Source organism: Neoarius graeffei, chromosome 9, assembly GCF_027579695.1.
Source record: "Neoarius graeffei isolate fNeoGra1 chromosome 9, fNeoGra1.pri, whole genome shotgun sequence".
In the NCBI taxonomy this organism is placed as follows: domain Eukaryota; kingdom Metazoa; phylum Chordata; class Actinopteri; order Siluriformes; family Ariidae; genus Neoarius; species Neoarius graeffei.
In genome coordinates, this window is record NC_083577.1 from 12,287,877 (window position 1) to 12,305,701 (window position 17,825).

Below are 17,825 nucleotides of genomic sequence, written 5' to 3' on the forward strand. Positions count from 1 at the left end.
CTGTAGTTTCTATATACAAGTGAAGAAAAAAGGAAATTTAGGTTATGAACCTGACACTTTGTCTTCCTTTTCACAAAGTATTCAACGCTACCTTGACAACAACAATAGTAATTCAACCTGTTATTTCAAACTTGTGCAAAGGTGATTCAGCATATAAATGGTTTGTCAATCAAATAAAAATTGATTGGTTTGTTTTTCACACACTGTTGTTCATTGTTTTCCACTCTGTATGCAAGTTTAAAAAGGTCATGTGATAAAATGCTTATTTTTTTTATACCTCATGGTGCTTGGTCCGTACAAATGACCAAGAGCCAAATATTTTCCTGTCTGGCCCTCCCACTCAGTCAGTAAATACATAAAGTGTCACTCATGAGGAAATCGATGAATTGTTTGGATAAATATGTACTTTTTGTTTGTGAATGTGTCTATAATAAAAAGAAAATCACACACTGGCTTGAAGATATGAAGTTTATCTTCTTGTGTTGAAAAACTCACATTTTTCATCCAAAATACATCGTTGATCTGAGTAACATATTTCCTTATACGTCATTCCAATGACATCACTCCCAGTGTTTTCCTGCTGACTAGATGCGCGTTGTCAAAATGGCAAACCAGTTCAAAAATTAAAATTCTTTTCATTAACTTGTTTTTTTTGTGTGGCTGTGTCCATATAATATAAAGAACATTACATGCTGGTGCGAAGATATGAAATTTATCTTCTTGTGTTGAAAAAAAAATACATTCACCACTCGAAAATAAATAAACTTCATATCTTCGCATAACCATGTAATATCCTATATATAATATATATATTCAATGAGCGTTATAACTATGAACAAATCCATATCATGTTATAATGGCTTCATAAGACAGTATATAGTTTATGATGATTAGTTACATAGTTATAGCTCTACAGTGCCAGACTGATAAAATCGTGACTGAGATTAGACTATTTTGTCCTTGATTTACTAAACATTTTTTCATTAAAATATATCTCAATTTACTTCCAGCACACAAATATCATTTATAAGTGTTATATGTAGCCTATAATATCACGTCTGTCCATAATCTCCCCCTAGACACCCAGAAGTCTGAGTGTCCAATGACTGAGCAATGACTCCTTTTTTATTTTATTTTATTTTTTTGTTATATTGGATGATTATAATTTGTTCCAAGCACTACTTATGATGCAAATATGAATCACATGCTATGAACGTATTCTTATGTAATCACACATATTACCTTCATAGGAAACATCTTACTTTTTTTAAGAATCAAACTTTTTCTGAAGCTCAATATAAATACAAGTTAGAAATGATTATAGATCTGTTATAAACTTGTCTGTTGCTCATTTACACCTAATTGTGTTTGTAAATTCTGTTGTGTTGCGTTCAAGAAATAAGACAAAAGAAAAAGCAGGAAAAAATCATGACAGGTTTCATTAATAATTAATAATTATTATTAATCAATGATAATTAATGATGAACAATTAATGTTAATAATAATTAATGATAATGGACAGTATAATGTAAGTCTGACATCCTGCATATTCACAATTGATAATACATTTATAATAAATATTGCTCCAGTATAAAGTCTTGTTTAAACTGAAACTTATAAGAACTATAATTATATAACAAAGTATTTTGTATGATTGCAATTATAGCTCATTATAAATATGGCCTTCATAGAAAGAGCTTCCCAAGAAAAAAAAAAAAACACACATATTGACACTTAATATTTTTATCACATAATGAATATTAATGACATAGAATTTGCATAGATCACTTTATAAAACTATAGAGGTAATGGATGATTAAATCACATTCAGAAAGATGTAGATTTGATTATTTGAGAAGAGAAAAGAAGTAGTACCTTGTGATAAATTACTCCAGGCAAAAAAAAAATAAAAATTGTAATGACTTTTTTACAGTCTTACAGTAAAACAGTACAATCTTAAGGAGTTACTTGATTCTCATTGTTCATTTCACTGCAGTTCACTGTCAGGATCATCCACATCAGAGCTGTCGCCGTTGTCGTCCTGTGTGTCTCTGTCTCTGCCGACCTTTCCAGTAGCAAAGTTAATGAAGACCTGCAGAGACGAGCCATGAGAAAAGGTTAGACTCATCTGTCAGTTTCACTGTGGCTGTGTCACTGTTTCATTCCTCCATTTTCTTTCTCTCTGGGCGGCAAGAATGAAAAAAATCTGCTGGGAAACGTCTCCTTTCTGCCGTGCAAAGCAAACTGCAGTATCTGCATATTGCGTCGGTGGCAAAAGACAGTCCAATAGTGAATAGGTGATGGTACTGGACCATCTTTTGCCACTGACGTAATATGCAGATACTGCAGTTTGCCTTTGCACAGCAGCTTTTTTCTCTTTTCAATCCCTCACTGACTAACACATACTGTACATGGTATATCAAGTGCATACAGCAAAATCTCCAGTGTTAGATTAACACCCAGAGTGTTGATTTAACACCATACTGTGTTTATATATGTCCCATTAGACACAAATGAACTCAGTGTTAATTCAACACTGGGGAATTTGCTGTGTATAAAGATCAAAATTATACATTGCAACCCTGCTATAACGAACTGCATGGGCGACGTCCAAATAGTTCATTATACGGAAAAATTCGTAATACTGAAATGGACCCACTTGCCACATCACTCACTCACATTATATGCAAATTTTTAGGCACATTCTCCTTATCGTGCATTTCTCCTTCCGAGTCACAATCGTAGTTCATTAACTGAGTTAAAGGATCACGAATGGAGGCAATGATTGATTTCTTTGTCTGTTATGGAAATGACGGAGGTGACCAGTGTATCATTGTCGATGTTCACCCACTGACTCGCTCTGTTTTCTAAATCTTCACCATTCAGTTCATTCATGTGTTGCAAATCACTAATGATGTCATTTATGTCGTGCTGCGCTGCAGGGTGGAGCGGGGGTATATAAATGCCATCGGTGTGCTTTAACTAGGTGTTAAGTTTAGCGATATCAGAAGTCATTTCGTCCCTTTATCGATCCTGTGATCACTGTTCTTGATAATTGTTAGTGACTGACACCTAAGTGAGGCTCATTAAGCCTTTGTTTTATGCCATTAACATGTATTGTTAACTTGTTTGTCTCTGGTGGGAAGAGGAGCACATGGCTCAGTGTGTCATGTAAGCAGGCAAATGACGGCTGTGATTGCAGGAAGAGTGTTTATTTACAAACAGGTAAGCAAACAGTTCAAAAACGTAAGACAAAGGCAGGGTTGGGAAACGGGCAATGGTCACACGAGGCACAAACAGAAAGGCAGAGCCCACAGATGAAAGGCAGAGACCAAATACGCAAAACAAACTCAAAACCAGAAAGGCAATACACAGATACAAAGGACTGGTAATGTTAGACACTTGGTACAGCGCGTATACTTTGCCAAGTATGTATGTTTAGAGAGTCCTTATTAGGCCACATCCACACGACAACGGCAACGTGATGTTATTTAAAAAAAATATCGCCTCCAAATGGGCAACGATCAGTAGAAATCAGGTCCATATGGCAACGCAACGCTTGCTGAAAACGATGCAATACACATGCCACACCTCTAGGGGCGCTGTAAGACGGTCCCTTCGGACACACCAGAACAACCCATACGAAAAAGAACAGTAAAGAACTTATAAGAGTTTACCACTGTCTTAGTAGTAAATCCTTATAAATATAAATAAATATATATGCCATGTATGATTTACTCCTGAAAGTGGCCCATTTTGCATTTTCCTCATACAAATTTATGAAAATCTAGTATGTATGAAGTGAACATTGTGCATGGTTTTTACAGATAATGTGTATGATGAATTACACTGTCTTTGTATGCTTCATGTAATGTTTGTAGTTTTAAATTATATTTTACAGTTTAAAATGTACATGCCTTTTATATGTAAATCCAACACAAACATATGTGGATTTACATACAAAAGGCATATACATTTTAAACTGTAAAATATAATTTAAAACTACAAACATTACATGAAGCATACAAAGACGGTGTAATTCATCATACACATTATCTGTAAAAACCATGCACAATGTTCACTTCATACATACTAGATTTTCATAAAAAATTTGTATGAGGAAAATGCAAAATGGGCCACTTTCAGGAGTAAATCATACATGGCATATATATTTATTTATAAATCCTTATAAGGATTTATCCTTATATTTATAAGGATTTACTACTAAGACAGTGGTAAACTCTTATAAGTTCTTCACTGTTCTTTTTCGTATGGGAATAGAAGTAAGGACGCATGCGCATAAACTATTATGCGCGAGACTTCATATTAGCCACAAAGTCAGGAAAATCTGTTCGTAAAATTACATTATAATGACCAAATACAATGAAAAGTATTTTTCCAGTCTCACCTGTGAAAGGTAATCCCATGTGATCTCGTTTGGACGGTAAACCTGTTGGTACAGTTAAACGCAGCCAATCTTTATTCTCCGCTTTGACCTTTCCAATATGGCGGCGAGGATGACGTACGCGGAAGGCGGCGTCTTTAATTGTCCGGAATAAATTGAATACTACACGTTGATGGATTAATTTGCTGTTTCTCACCTGTGAAAGGTAATCCCATGTGATCTCCTTTGGACGGTAAACCTGTTGGTACAGTTAAACGCAGCTAATCTTTATTCTCCGCTTTGACCTTTCCAAAATGGCGACGAGGATGACGTACGCGGAAGGCGGCGTCTTTAATTGTCCGGAATAAATTGAATGATACACGTTGATGGATTAATTTGCTTTTCTACGCCCTTTTTTGAGGAATGTATTGTAGGACTTAAACCATCATCTGAAGAGGTGAGATCGCTCCTTTTTTCCCCTTATTTTTGCTGGCGGGATTGACTCTGCCCTAAGGGCTATTCTCTCTCTCTCACTTTGCACCAGGCATTACACAATAAATATTCACAGTGAAAATATTTTGTAAGCGCGTTTCATGAACCAAGTTATAGGATTTCTTGACAACGCGCATCGCATCGCAATGAGATCATTGGCACTACTGGTGTTAAGAATCAGACCATTTTATAAATGAATATTTTGCTGTAGAGCTGCAGTGTTTGTACAATTGCATGTTTTTGCTTCACTATTACTGTCACTATTCTGCTTCTTGCATTACTACTGTGAACTAACACTGAACATAATAATAATAATAATAATAATAATAATAATAATAATAATAATATCCAAGCTCGTGTTTCACTCTCACTAGTGCTCTGTAAGGCTTTTTCCTGGTGATATTCGTTACACTTCTACCCAGCGTGAAGCACTCACAGTCATGTGGTTGTGACGTCATCGTAAACAAATCCGTTTTACTCATCCAGACGACTTCACAACGGCAACGTTGCCAGATCTTTCCACTCTGGAACCCGTTCTCAAAAAGATTGCGTTTTGGGCACCCAAAACGCCGGTGCCGTGTGGACGCCAGGCCTAAACGATAAGCAATTGTATCGGAGTCACCTGAATCCGTTGCCGTGTGGACAGGGCCTTAGAGTGTGCTGTGACTGTGCTCTAATCCTGGACAGGTGCATGGTACTGTAATTAGTCCTAATGGTGCTACACACTCAAAAGCACCAATGCATATGGACGCGACATGGTGATTTTTTTGAAGACTCATTGTCACAAAACTCAGTTTGTTATATGTGAAAGTTTGTAGTAAAAGAGTTTGTTATAGCAGGGTTGCAGCGTACCAATATTTACAAAGGAAAGTTGCTTGTATTCAGAGTTGAGTTACATACATGCTTATGGTTGTTTTTCTGAACTCCAGATTTGGGGTTTTAAAATAACCCATGTGTAGTTCACACCTCTGAGGTTGCCAGATGTTTCATTTAATAGAAGCATCCGAGACTATTGCACTGCCTTTAAACCCGGAAAAAAAATCAAGGATTGAAAATGAGACCTGAAGAAGCATATTGTGTTTTTTTCTCTTCAATGTCAAAAGTAATACAATGTAGAAAAATACAATGTATAGAAAAAAGACAAATATTATGATAAATAAAAGAGAAGATGAGCATTGAAATAAATCTAATAGGGGTCGAGAACAGTACATCACCAATATATTACTGCATGAATAGTCCTTGTTTTAATTATGACAATCACTGGCTTAACTTCACAAAATGGCTTCCACACTCATTATTCAGCAACTTCTATAGAAAACACCACTTGATCCAGCACATCATATCTCACATTTTGTATTTTGAGTCTGTGCATAATTTAAAGACACAAGATACGAAATCAAGGGCATGAAATTGTAACATGTGCAGGATGCAGGATCATTGATCATGCTTTTAATCAAATAATGCCAATGTTTTTGTGTAAAGAACATATGACCACATTTTGAAGGATAAGCTGGCTGAGCACTCGGGTTTTTTTCACTGACAGCACAATCATAACTTTATCCATAAAAAAAAAAAAATCACTCCAAGATTAGAAAGGTCTCGGATTAAGATGTTGTTTCTTTAGACTGTCCTCTGTGTGCAAAAAACACATTTTTTTGGACTTTTATGAAGACAATTCTAATTTGTAATCAAGGAAAATTGTCAGATTGTGTTTAATACTAATATTTTTGTTTTTTGAGTGAGATTCCTTACTTTTTTATAGCATGATATATTGTGGTGACATCAAACTGTCAGACAGTAGCGCTGGACTTCGTATTGCTCCTCACTCCATCCGATATCACACAAGAAAAATATCTTATCTTTTACACAAAGCGACTTACACCTGAGATGGTATACAGAGTTAAGGGTCTTACTCAAAGAGCCAACCAAGGCAGTGTAGTGACTTTAGGATTTGAACTTATGACTTCCGGATCGCTAACTCAATGCCAAAACAACCACACTAGCACTGGACAGCAGTTACTGTCTGAGTGGTGTTTAGATCCATAGATATGACTGATGTATCAGTACCGGAAATGTAACAATATATCATGTGACGATAAATCGCAATACGATTTATGATGATTTGGATCAGTGACATAAAAAATGAATTGTGATTATTATCAGGCTGTGTAATCTTTTTGTTTTTCCGAGCTGTAATTGCGTTGTTTAGACAGCAGAGCGCATAATAACATATAATAGTGGGAATACATGTGACTTCATGTTAGGCGGAAGTAACACAGCTCTAATGGTGCAAAAACGCACAAAAACAGATCTAAAATGTGAAAGAGCTGTAGTGTGATTGACTGTACAAATACATTTAACAAGAAATCAGAGCTCTCTATAATAATAATAATAATTTTAATTTTAATATTTAAAATGATAAAGAATTGGAAAATAAATGGCGCTTTCATTTTTTTCCAAAAATATTGTGGGACAATCGACTCATGAACCCAATATCGAAACAAATTGTGAATTAAGTGAATTGTTACATGCCTAATCAATACCAAACATAACCTCCTATTGCATACATAAAATGCTACACAATTCTGCATAGGGCGGCACGGTGGTGTAGTGGTTTGCGCTGTCGCCTCATAGCAAGAAGTTTCTGGGTTCGAGCCTAGTGGCCAATGGGGCCCTTTCTGTGCGGGGTTTCCTCCAAAGACATGTGGTTAGGTTAACATGGGGCATCCTTGGGCTGTGTGCTTAAGTCTGTGCTTGAGCGTACATGTGACAAATAAAGGCTTCTTCTTCATGTGCATTCTATTCATTTGTTTGGTGGTTACTGTGTGCAATGAACACAAGGGGGCAGGATATTTTACACACAGGGAAGTGCGCCACCATTTCTTCGCTTTGGAATTTTTGGCAACAGAAAACATTTACAATAATATGCAGATATCAAAAGACCGAATCCCGAGTTTGAATTGGATTTTATTTTAAAAAGTGTCTCAAATAATAATATAGATAAAACCCCAACCATCCAGCGACATTTAGTCTCTTCAGGATCTACAGAGGGCAGTGCAAACATTTTCCTATTTGTTTTCAGGAACGCAAGGCAATAATGACATTATTATTATTATTATTATTAGCCGCAGCGAAAAATATCCCTGTTTATAAACTATCCTGCACAGCGCCCCTCCAGGTCAATAGTACACATGAATATGCACATAATAAGCCACTTGCAGGATCGTGCAGATTTATACACACATGACAGGAAGACTTGTCGGAATACTCAACAATTCTTCCTTTCATGTGTGCATAAATATGCACATTTTGCAGTAGTGATATAGAGTCATATTCACACATTGTGAATATGACTCTATATCACTATTGCAAAATTGCCCTTGTTTTACTTTTAAAGTATTTAAGAGTGTTATAATTTACTAATGCCTGGATGAATCCTGTAGACTGTTTGTGAGAAGCATGAAGTGTGTGTGTGTGTGTGTGTGTTTCATTAGGAGAGAGTTTATAGCTGAAGTGCTGTTCAGAATACAGAAGAAGAGATGAATAGAGGGATGTACAAGTGTGTGTGTGGGCTGGAGGAGGAGGAGGAGGAGTGAGACAGTTACTGGCTCTGTAGGTGAGGAAGAGTGTTTAGTTTGATGGACAGTTAGTGCAGGTTGTGACTGACAGCCGCTCTCACAGATCTCACCTCATCCAATGTGGTTTGACTGATGGAAAAGTATTTGATCTTCAGCGCCACCTTGTTGGTCTCCAGCTGGTCAAAAATGTCAGCCACGCCTCCGGGAGCTACAGGAACGTGGTACTCCACCATAGACGAGTGATGGTCCTGGAGAAAGGGAGCAAAAAGTGTGAAAGTTACATTGTGTTTTTGCCTTTTTTTTTTATTTGACCAGAAACTTACAGTAACCACTTCAGCAACATACAGGTTACGTCCCTCAGCATTAATACACTAACAAATACTCCAAAATTTAGAAGGATGTTTATCCAGCAAAGAACCTAATCCCCACTGTTCTGTGTGATGGAGGACTCTGATGATACACAACATCAAGGCCTATATGAAGCACAAAGAGATTTGAAATGAAATTCTGGCTACCTCTGCCAAGAGGTTACAACAGGTTTGTGATGGAATCATCCAGCAGGACAGTGATCCGAAACACACATCCAAATGAAGCTGAGCTAACAGATTAGGCCCCGGTCACACCGCCCGAACTTTGCTGGAGCGTTCCTTGAACGGTAGGGAGGGGGGGCCGAATTTCGACAACGCTCGTCACCGCGCACAAAATGGGAAAAAAATCGAAAACACGGGCGTTGGCTTAGCGGTGCACCACTGAAGCCGGCGTTGCTTTAGCGTTGGTTTAGCGGTAGCGAGCGTTGGTTTAGCGGTAGCGAGCGTTGGTTTAGCGGTGACGCGAGCGTTGGTATAGCGGCATTCTGCGCATGCGGACTTTGGCTTGGCGGGGGTATAAAGTTGGTTTAGCACCAATCATAGCAAGTCTCTCAGCATCCATGGTGATACAGTTTTACTGTAACTTTGAGCAAATTCGATATAGATGAGGTCTGAACTCAACGGCAGCTCGATTCCAAATGAGCTCCTGGTCCATTTCTCCCCGTATTTATAGCCAAATTCTGGTCCCGCTCCGACACCTCTATACCAACGCCAAACCAAAGTTCATCGCCGCCATGGATAGCTGCTTCAACGCCCGACACCGTTCCAGCAACCCCGTGTCCGCTCGTAAAACGCTTACAACCGCTCCACCGAAGTTTGTGCAACGTTTAATCGCCGCCTGGGCAACGCTGGCGAAGCAGCGGTGGTCCAGCGTTCAAGATTTCTGCGTTGGCCTAGCGGACCCAAGCGTCCACGAACTTGGGTCTAGCGGTGCCAAACTTTGACTGGGCGTTGGTGGAGCGGGGGTGAACTTTGCCGGGGCGGAAAATTGCCCCCTCCTCACCGCTCGCAATATTTTGTGCAGCTCAAAACTTTCGGAGCGGTAGGAGGGCCCCTCGAGAAACATCAGCGGTGGCCGAGCGTATACAGCGTTGCTTTAACGGGGGCCAACTTTTGTTAAACGGTGGTGAACGGTTACGAGCGGTGATGAATTTTTTTCACCGCTCCAGGAACGCTCCAGCAAAGTTCGGGCAGTGTGACTGGGGCCTTAGCATTGTGTAAACTGCACGGCTAAATCATCAAATCATGAGAAGGATTTCAGTAAATAATATACTGTAAATGTAAGAAGGTAGCTGATAATAAAAACACACAAAAATACAAATAATTGGAAAATTAATTTGAAATAAAATAGATTAAATACTTCAATATACGATAGAAAATATGTTACTATTGTAGAATAGTTTTTTAAAAAGTGTAAACTCTTAAGTAGGGAAATAGATAGATAGATAGATAGATAGATAGATAGATAGATAGATAGATAGATAGATAGATAGATAGATAGATAGATAGATAGATAAAATTCAGTGCAGAACTTAAAAAATACATGTATTTATTTGTTCAGTGAACCAATAACTAAATAAATTACTCAAATAAAATAAAACAAACATAAATGTAATATATATATATATATATATATATATATATATATATATATAGAGAGAGAGAGAGAGAGAGAGAGAGAGAGAGTAAAAGAAAAATTTAATGTAATAATACATATATAATGCATACATAAATACATATATTACTAAAATTAAAATAATACACATACTATTAAAACAATAATAATAATAATAATAATAATAATAATCCATCGATACATATATGATTAAAATTAAATTAAAATGTAAATTAAAAAATGAAAATATTTATTCATTTAATTTTCCGGTAAAAGAATCAGCAAATAAATAATTAAAATATAGTTAATTTTTTTTATTATCTGTCATGTTCTCTCATTCTGTATGACATTGAAAAAAAATTAATGCAAAAAAAGATGTTTCTGAACCAAAAACACTTGAATATCCATCAGTATCTACAGAGATACAGTTTAGAAATAATTCAGATTATAACAAATCTCAATTTGATGTGTGTTATTAATTTATTGTCTATTAAAAATATGTATAAATATTGTTACTGATCCAAATTGTGTCTATTAACTTGTGTATTGTATTGTATTGTATTTATAAATAAGCACAGCACTTTTTTCCTCACGATAATCTACATGATTCAACTCTTCTCGTGATTGCAAATCATTTCAGGAGCTGAATCAGCTGTGTTGCAGGAGGAGGGGGAAAAAAAAAAAAAGAAGTGCTTGAAATCCCAGGCTTGGAAACTGAGAACATTTGCTGTAAACTATCCATTAAATATTTCTATTATTATTATTATCTCATCTCATCTCATCTCATTATCTCTAGCCGCTTTATCCTTCTACAGGGTCGCAGGCAAGCTGGAGCCTATCCCAGCTGACTACGGGCGAAAGGCGGGGTACACCCTGGACAAGTCGCCAGGTCATCACAGGGCTGACACATAGACACAGACAACCATTCACACTCACATTCACACCTACGGTCAATTTAGAGTCACCAGTTAACCTAACCTGCATGTCTTTGGACTGTGGGGGAAACCGGAGCACCCGGAGGAAACCCACGCGGACACAGGGAGAACATGCAAACTCCGCACAGAAAGGCCCTCGCTGGCCACGGGGCTCGAACCCGGACCTTCTTGCTGTGAGGCGACAGCGCTAACCACTACACCACCATGCCACCCATTATTATTATTATTATGTTTCTATCAACAAATATTCACTTATTTTTCCCAAAGAATGACACCATACGAGTCATATAAAGTGATTTACCTTGAGGTAAGTACTGGGGAAATGTTTCTGCATGAACGTGGTGATGGTGTCCACATCACAGGAAGCCGAGGTCAGGTACATCTTCACCGTGAAGCCGTTGCCAAACCTGTCAATCCCAACACAGGTCATTGTTAATCTTCACTATTACAGCTCGGACCTTACAGGGAAAATACTAAATCAGAGGTACATGGAGAGAGGAAGTGGAGATCTCTAACCTGTTCTTGATGTGCTGTAAAGAGCCTAAACATCTGAACTGGCCTTGAACCATGATGGCAAGCCGAGTGCACAGAGCCTCACACTCCTCCATACTGAAACACACAAATCCAATACACTCAGATGGAATGCAAATGCACCTTCAACTCATAGTTTGTTCGTTATCCAGCTGAAAATCTTTGAAGTACTATTATTCAGTAGCTGTTCAGTGGAGGGGAAGTCTGGAGACGGAACAAACCTTTATAGAGAACATGAAATAAATTCTATGCTTTATGGACAAAGTTGTTTAATAAATACAAAAAAATACAATTGTTGACAAATTTGTGTATAAAAGGAATAAACACTCATAAAGGAGATGATGGAGATAATTTTATGTACTGTATAACCACTCGTACCTGTGTGAAGTGAGAACCACAGAACATTTTCCCTTCACTTCCTCAGAGATGATCTTCCAGAGGTGGCGTTTGGAGTGCGGGTCCATTCCTGAGCTTGGCTCATCCTACGGAAGAAAGAGGGGGCCAAGCACACAAAACAGGTGTAAGATAAGAGCTTCAGTATGACACGCAGCACCAACATGAGAGCAGAGCAGGGGTAGTAATAAAACCCCAATTCCAAAAAAGATTAAACAGTTTAAACATTGTGTAAACTGTAAATAAAAACAGAATGCAATAATTTGCAAATCATGGAAATGCTATATTTAACTGAAAATAGTACAAAGACAACATATAAAATTTTGAAACCGAGAAATGTTATTGTTTTCTGAAAAATATATGCTCATTTTGAAATTGATGTCAGCAACATGTTTCAAAAAAGTTGGGACAGGGGCATGTTTACCACTGTGTTACATCACCTGTACTTTACCAACACTCTAAACATTTGGGAACTGAGGAGACCAATTGCTGTAGTTTTGAAAGAGAAATGTTGTCCCATTCATGCCTGATGTACAATTTCAGTTGCTCAACAGTTCGGGGTCTCCTTTGTCATATTTTGCATTTCATAATGCGTCAAATGTTTTAAATGGGAGACAGGTCTGGACTGCAGGTAGGCCAGTTTAGCACCCGGACTCTTTTACTACGGAGCCGTGCAGTTTTAATATGTGCAGAAAGTGGTTTGGCATTGTCTTGCTGAAAGAAGGAAGATCTTCCCTGAAAAAGATTTTGTCTGGATGGCAGCATGTTGCTCTGAAACGTCATTCAGCATTAATGATACCTTCCCAGATGTACAAGCTACCCATGTCATGTACACAAATGCACCCTCATACAGTACCAGCACAGATGCTGGCTTTTGAATTGTGTGCTGATAACTAGCCGGATGGTCCCTCTCCTCTTTAGCCTGGAGGATGTGGTGTCCATGATTTCTAAAAAGAATTTCTACTTTTGATTCGTCAGACCTTGGGACAGTTTTCCACTTCACCTCAGTCCATCGTAAAAGAGCTCAGGCCCAGAGAAGGTGGCGGTGTTTCTGGATATTGTTTATGTCTGGTTTTAACTTGCATTTGTGGATGCAGTTTTCACAGATGATGGTTTTCTGAAGTGTTCCTGAGCCCATACAGTGATTTCCACTACACACGTGTCTGCTTTTAATGCAGTGTCTCCTGAGGGCCTGAAGATCACAGGCATCCAATGTCAGTTTTCAGCCTTATCTCTTGCACACAGAGATTTCTCCTGATTCTCTGAATCTTTTCATGATATTATGTCCCACAGATGATATGATCCTCAAATTCTTTGCAATTTTACAGTGAGGAATGTTATTCTTAAATTGTTTCACTGTTTAACGCAGTCTTTCACAGAGCAGTGAACCCCTCCCCATCTTTACTTCTGAGAGACTCCGTCTCTCTGTGACGCTTTTTTTTTATACCCAATCATGTTACTGACCTGTTGCTAATTAACCTAATTAGTTTTTTTTAGCATTGCACAACTTTTCTAGTCTTTTATTGCCCTGTCCCAACTTTTCTGAAATGTGTTGCTGACATCAAATTCACACAAATAAGCACATATTTTTCAAAAAACAATAAAAAGTTCAACATTTGATATATTGTCTTTGTACTATTTTCAATGAAATATAGGGTTTCTGTGATTTGCAAATCTTCATATTCTGTATTTATTCATGTTTTACACAGTGTCCCAACTTTTTTTGGAATTGGGGTTATAAAACAACAGGAGCTAAATGGTGAAATAAAAGTGTGGCTTTAAACCAGAAGCTGATGGAAGTGCTGGCAGATGGACAGACGGGGAATGTCAGAGCTGTTATTATAAACTGTGAATGTGCACTGTGGACTGGAGTTGATGAGGTGGAGGTGGTTACCAGAAGCAGGATCTGTGGTTGTCCAATCAGAGCCAGGGCTGTAGACAGTTTACGGCGCGTTCCACAGCTGTAGCGTTCACTGATGATATGCCTGTGGTAGCTCAGCCCCAGTTTCTTCAGGAGATAGTTCACCACCTGAAACACAAAATCTCTCATTATTTGGCAGTTTCAAATGATCACAGTATCATCATTTTGACTTGGTGAAGGACAACCAAGTTTGATAATACAGCAAAAGAACAGTTTAACTTCTTTTCTTGGTGTCATTGATGGTAAGAAGTTCATTTTAGGTTACTGAAAGAAAAGAAAGAACTAGAACATCCCCCAACTCATCCACCCCAGAAGAGTAAATACTTCAGTTTTCCATCCAGTGTAGTAGCTCATGTTCTTGGCTGCTTAGAGTTTTGTACATGTTACTGTTTGTTTATATTCACACTGTCTCTCCATGTTTACAGGCGCATGTTTCAGCTCCTGCCTACTATGCTCATGCTCCAGGGTTTGATTCCCAGTCAAGCCTCATTCACCCCTCAGCTTAGCAGTGCTTAGTCTCAATCCCCTACCTTCAGAATAATCTCTCAAGTTCATCCTGTGTCATTGTCCTGCACTCAGGTCCACCTGTTCTCATTACACCAGCTATAACATTTACTCCTTTTCTACCAAGTCAGTTCCAAGGCCTGTTTGGAGTCAGTGCTGAATCTTGAACCAGTTCTTCACATTTTGACAACCAAAGAACCAATTCTCGGCTCAGAAAACTGGTTCCAAAGTGGCACCAGTGCTTTGCTGGTCTAGAACCAAGAACTGCTTATGTCATGGGCTGGGGGCGGGATTATCATGGCCAACAAGACCTACTAAAACTTTGTGACCACCATAAAAAAAAAAACAGAGAAAGTGTCTCATCTGACTAATCCAAAGAAGATGACACAATGTCGTCTACCATGGTTGTGCTTGGCACTAGAGGTGCTAGTGTGACAGGCTTTAAATTAAATTACATTAATGGCATTTAGCAGATGCTCTTATCCAGAGCGACATACAACATACCCAGCGCCGCCTGGTGAGCATGTGGGGCTTAAGTGCCTTGCTCAAGGGCACTTCAGCCATTCCTGCTGGTCTAGTGGATTGAACTGGTGACCTTTCAGTACCAAAATTTTAAGCCTTTATTCATCACAAGTAAATTAGAGCCAATCATTCTCTACATTTAAGCCATTTGGGGATATGAGCACACATACCCAGAGCAGTGGGGGTTAGATGTTCATTCACTCCCCCCACACACCCACCCATTTTCCTGCTGGTCCAGGGACTCAAACCAGCAACATTTTAGTCCCATACCCCCTGCCCCCTTCCATTTCATCTTCTGCCTGCTGTTTCCTCCAGCCACGCTCACACTCCTGGGTTCAATTCCCAGTCAAGCCTCTTGACTGGGAATGCCGAAGTGAGATAATGAGATAATACAGTGACCTATTGGTGAGATAATGACGTGGCTCTTTGGTGGCTCTCTAGTGTGTGGAAAAGCAAACTGGTTCTTAGAAGGTTCGTAAGTTGAACCAGCTCTGAACCAGCGCTATCACCAGCCCAGAACTAGCACCTGCTTCACGTTAGTGGAAAAGGGATAATTGTGTTGATGTTCCTGTGCTTTCATGTCATAATTATGACATTTCTGACAGAACCTGAAGGCACCGTATGACAATTTCTAAACCATAATTCTGATCATTCTTTGTATATTAAGGCCCAGTCCCACAATACCAATAACTTTAACTATAACTATAATGACAATTATAAATAAATCGGTCCCTGCAGTTTATGTGGTTGGTGGTCACACCAGACCAATAATGATACCTATAGCCTAGGCCTGGGTTTATTGGCATTGGTGAGATTGTTTCTGGAGTGATTTTTCCAGGCCTGGACCTGTTCTGATAAAACATCTGACCAATCAGGTAATTGTTTACATGATTACAGGTAATTGTTTACAATCCATAAATTATTAGCATCCATGATGCATTCACATTAAAATTCGTAGCCACTGCATATTTTGTATCCTTTTTTATTCCATACTTTTTTAGTCCATAATACGTGACCTATCCGTATTTTATCAACCACCGGAGTATGTGTATGGGTTGTTTTGAAGTCCAAGCTGTACAGTATGACCTGGAATAATGTGCTACTACTTGGAAAAAAACTTCCATGCCTATTCTTAAGTTGCATGCAGTTATTTCCCTGAGAGGCTGGACCAGCCGATATTATAGTGGGGATTATAGTTGTGGTGTGACTGCTCTAGACTGGAACTAAATTCAGGCAGAGGGATCACCATAGTCATAGTTATAGTTATCAGTGTTGTGGGACCGGGCTCTAATTCCTGGACTTGACTTTCTGGTTGTAGCCTGTGCCTGTGTTACTGTCTTTGATGATGGCTTATCCCATTCTGATTATCTCCTGCAATGGACTGTTACTGACTGTTATATATTGATGGACTTGCTGTAATTTCAGCATTATTGGTTAAATGTCAAAAAAAAACAATCAACAACAGGGAGGTGTGATGAAGCAGAGTTACTATTACCAGCGTGAACTGGATTATTTATCTAGAACAACATGTCCCCATGGTGGCACGGTAGTGTAGTGGTTAGCGCTGTCGCCTCACAGCAAGAAGGTCTGGGTTTGAGCCCCGTGGCCGGTGAGGGCCTTTCTGTGCAGAGTTTGCATGTTCTCCCTGTGTCCGCGTGGGTTTCCTCCGGGTGCTCCGGTTTCCCCCACAGTCCAAAGACATGCAGGTTAGGTTAACTGGTGACTCTAATGCCGCTTTTCCACTACAAACGCGGCTGAGCCGTGCCGTGCCAAGTCGAGCTGAGTGGGGATGTTGGAGTTGCATTTTGACTACAACTGCGCTGAACCGTGCTGGCTGGAAGTGGGTGGACACATTGGGTGGAGTTAGCGAAAGTGGGTGGACGTCACGTGATGTCGTTAAGCAGCGCAAACAGTGACATCAGTGACAGTGGCGGAACAAGTCAGAGCCGGGCCGGGGGCGGGGCAAATGACCGGGCCCTTTATTAAAGCTTATCATAACATCATTTTAGGCTACAAAATGTCCGCAACTACGGTGTTTACCAATTTCAACACTACCGGGTGCAACTATGTTATTTAGTACATCAAGTCCTTCAAACGAACATGTAACTCAGAAACAAAAAACATTAGGATACTGTACATGGCTCATAATAAAACATCAATAGCCTATACTGCGCACATTATTTGAAGGGCATACGAATGAGCGCTCAGAGGTTGCAACGGTGACAGGAAGAGTCAGAAATAAAAGGAGGGCGGTACAAACCTCACTGAATGCACTGTGTTTACCAATTTCAACACTACGGGGTGCAACTATGTTATTTTGTACATTAAGTCCTTCAAACGAACATGTAACTCAGAAACAAAAAAACATTAGGCGACATACTGTACATGGCTCATAATAAAACATCAATAGCCTACTGCGCGCATTATTTGAAGGGCATACGACGAGCCTTGCGCTCCGCGAACTCGTCCACGATGCTCTGTATGTCACTGATTCAGTGATCTTTTAAGCGGTAGTCTCACGACCCGAATAGTAAACAATAAACATGGAGGACATGGAGTCGTTAGTGTTGCTGGTCTTGGTG

At 39.0% G+C, this 17,825-nt stretch overlaps 1 protein-coding gene across 1 annotated transcript in view; it reads right to left on the reverse strand.

The window, feature by feature from the left end:
* Nucleotides 1–1,118: 1,118 nt before the first annotated feature.
* The window catches only part of abca12 (ATP-binding cassette, sub-family A (ABC1), member 12), a 253,058-nt gene continuing 236,351 nt past the window's right edge, over nt 1,119–17,825 (reverse strand). Inside the window, exons 65-70 of the mRNA XM_060929010.1 lie at nt 14,191–14,325; nt 12,282–12,385; nt 11,889–11,981; nt 11,674–11,779; nt 8,565–8,702; nt 1,119–2,092 (exon numbers count right to left, since the gene is read on the reverse strand). Of these exons, the coding sequence (XP_060784993.1) occupies nt 1,988–2,092; nt 8,565–8,702; nt 11,674–11,779; nt 11,889–11,981; nt 12,282–12,385; nt 14,191–14,325 (681 nt within the window). The 3' untranslated portion in view covers nt 1,119–1,987. The remainder of the gene's footprint in view (nt 2,093–8,564; nt 8,703–11,673; nt 11,780–11,888; nt 11,982–12,281; nt 12,386–14,190; nt 14,326–17,825) is intronic.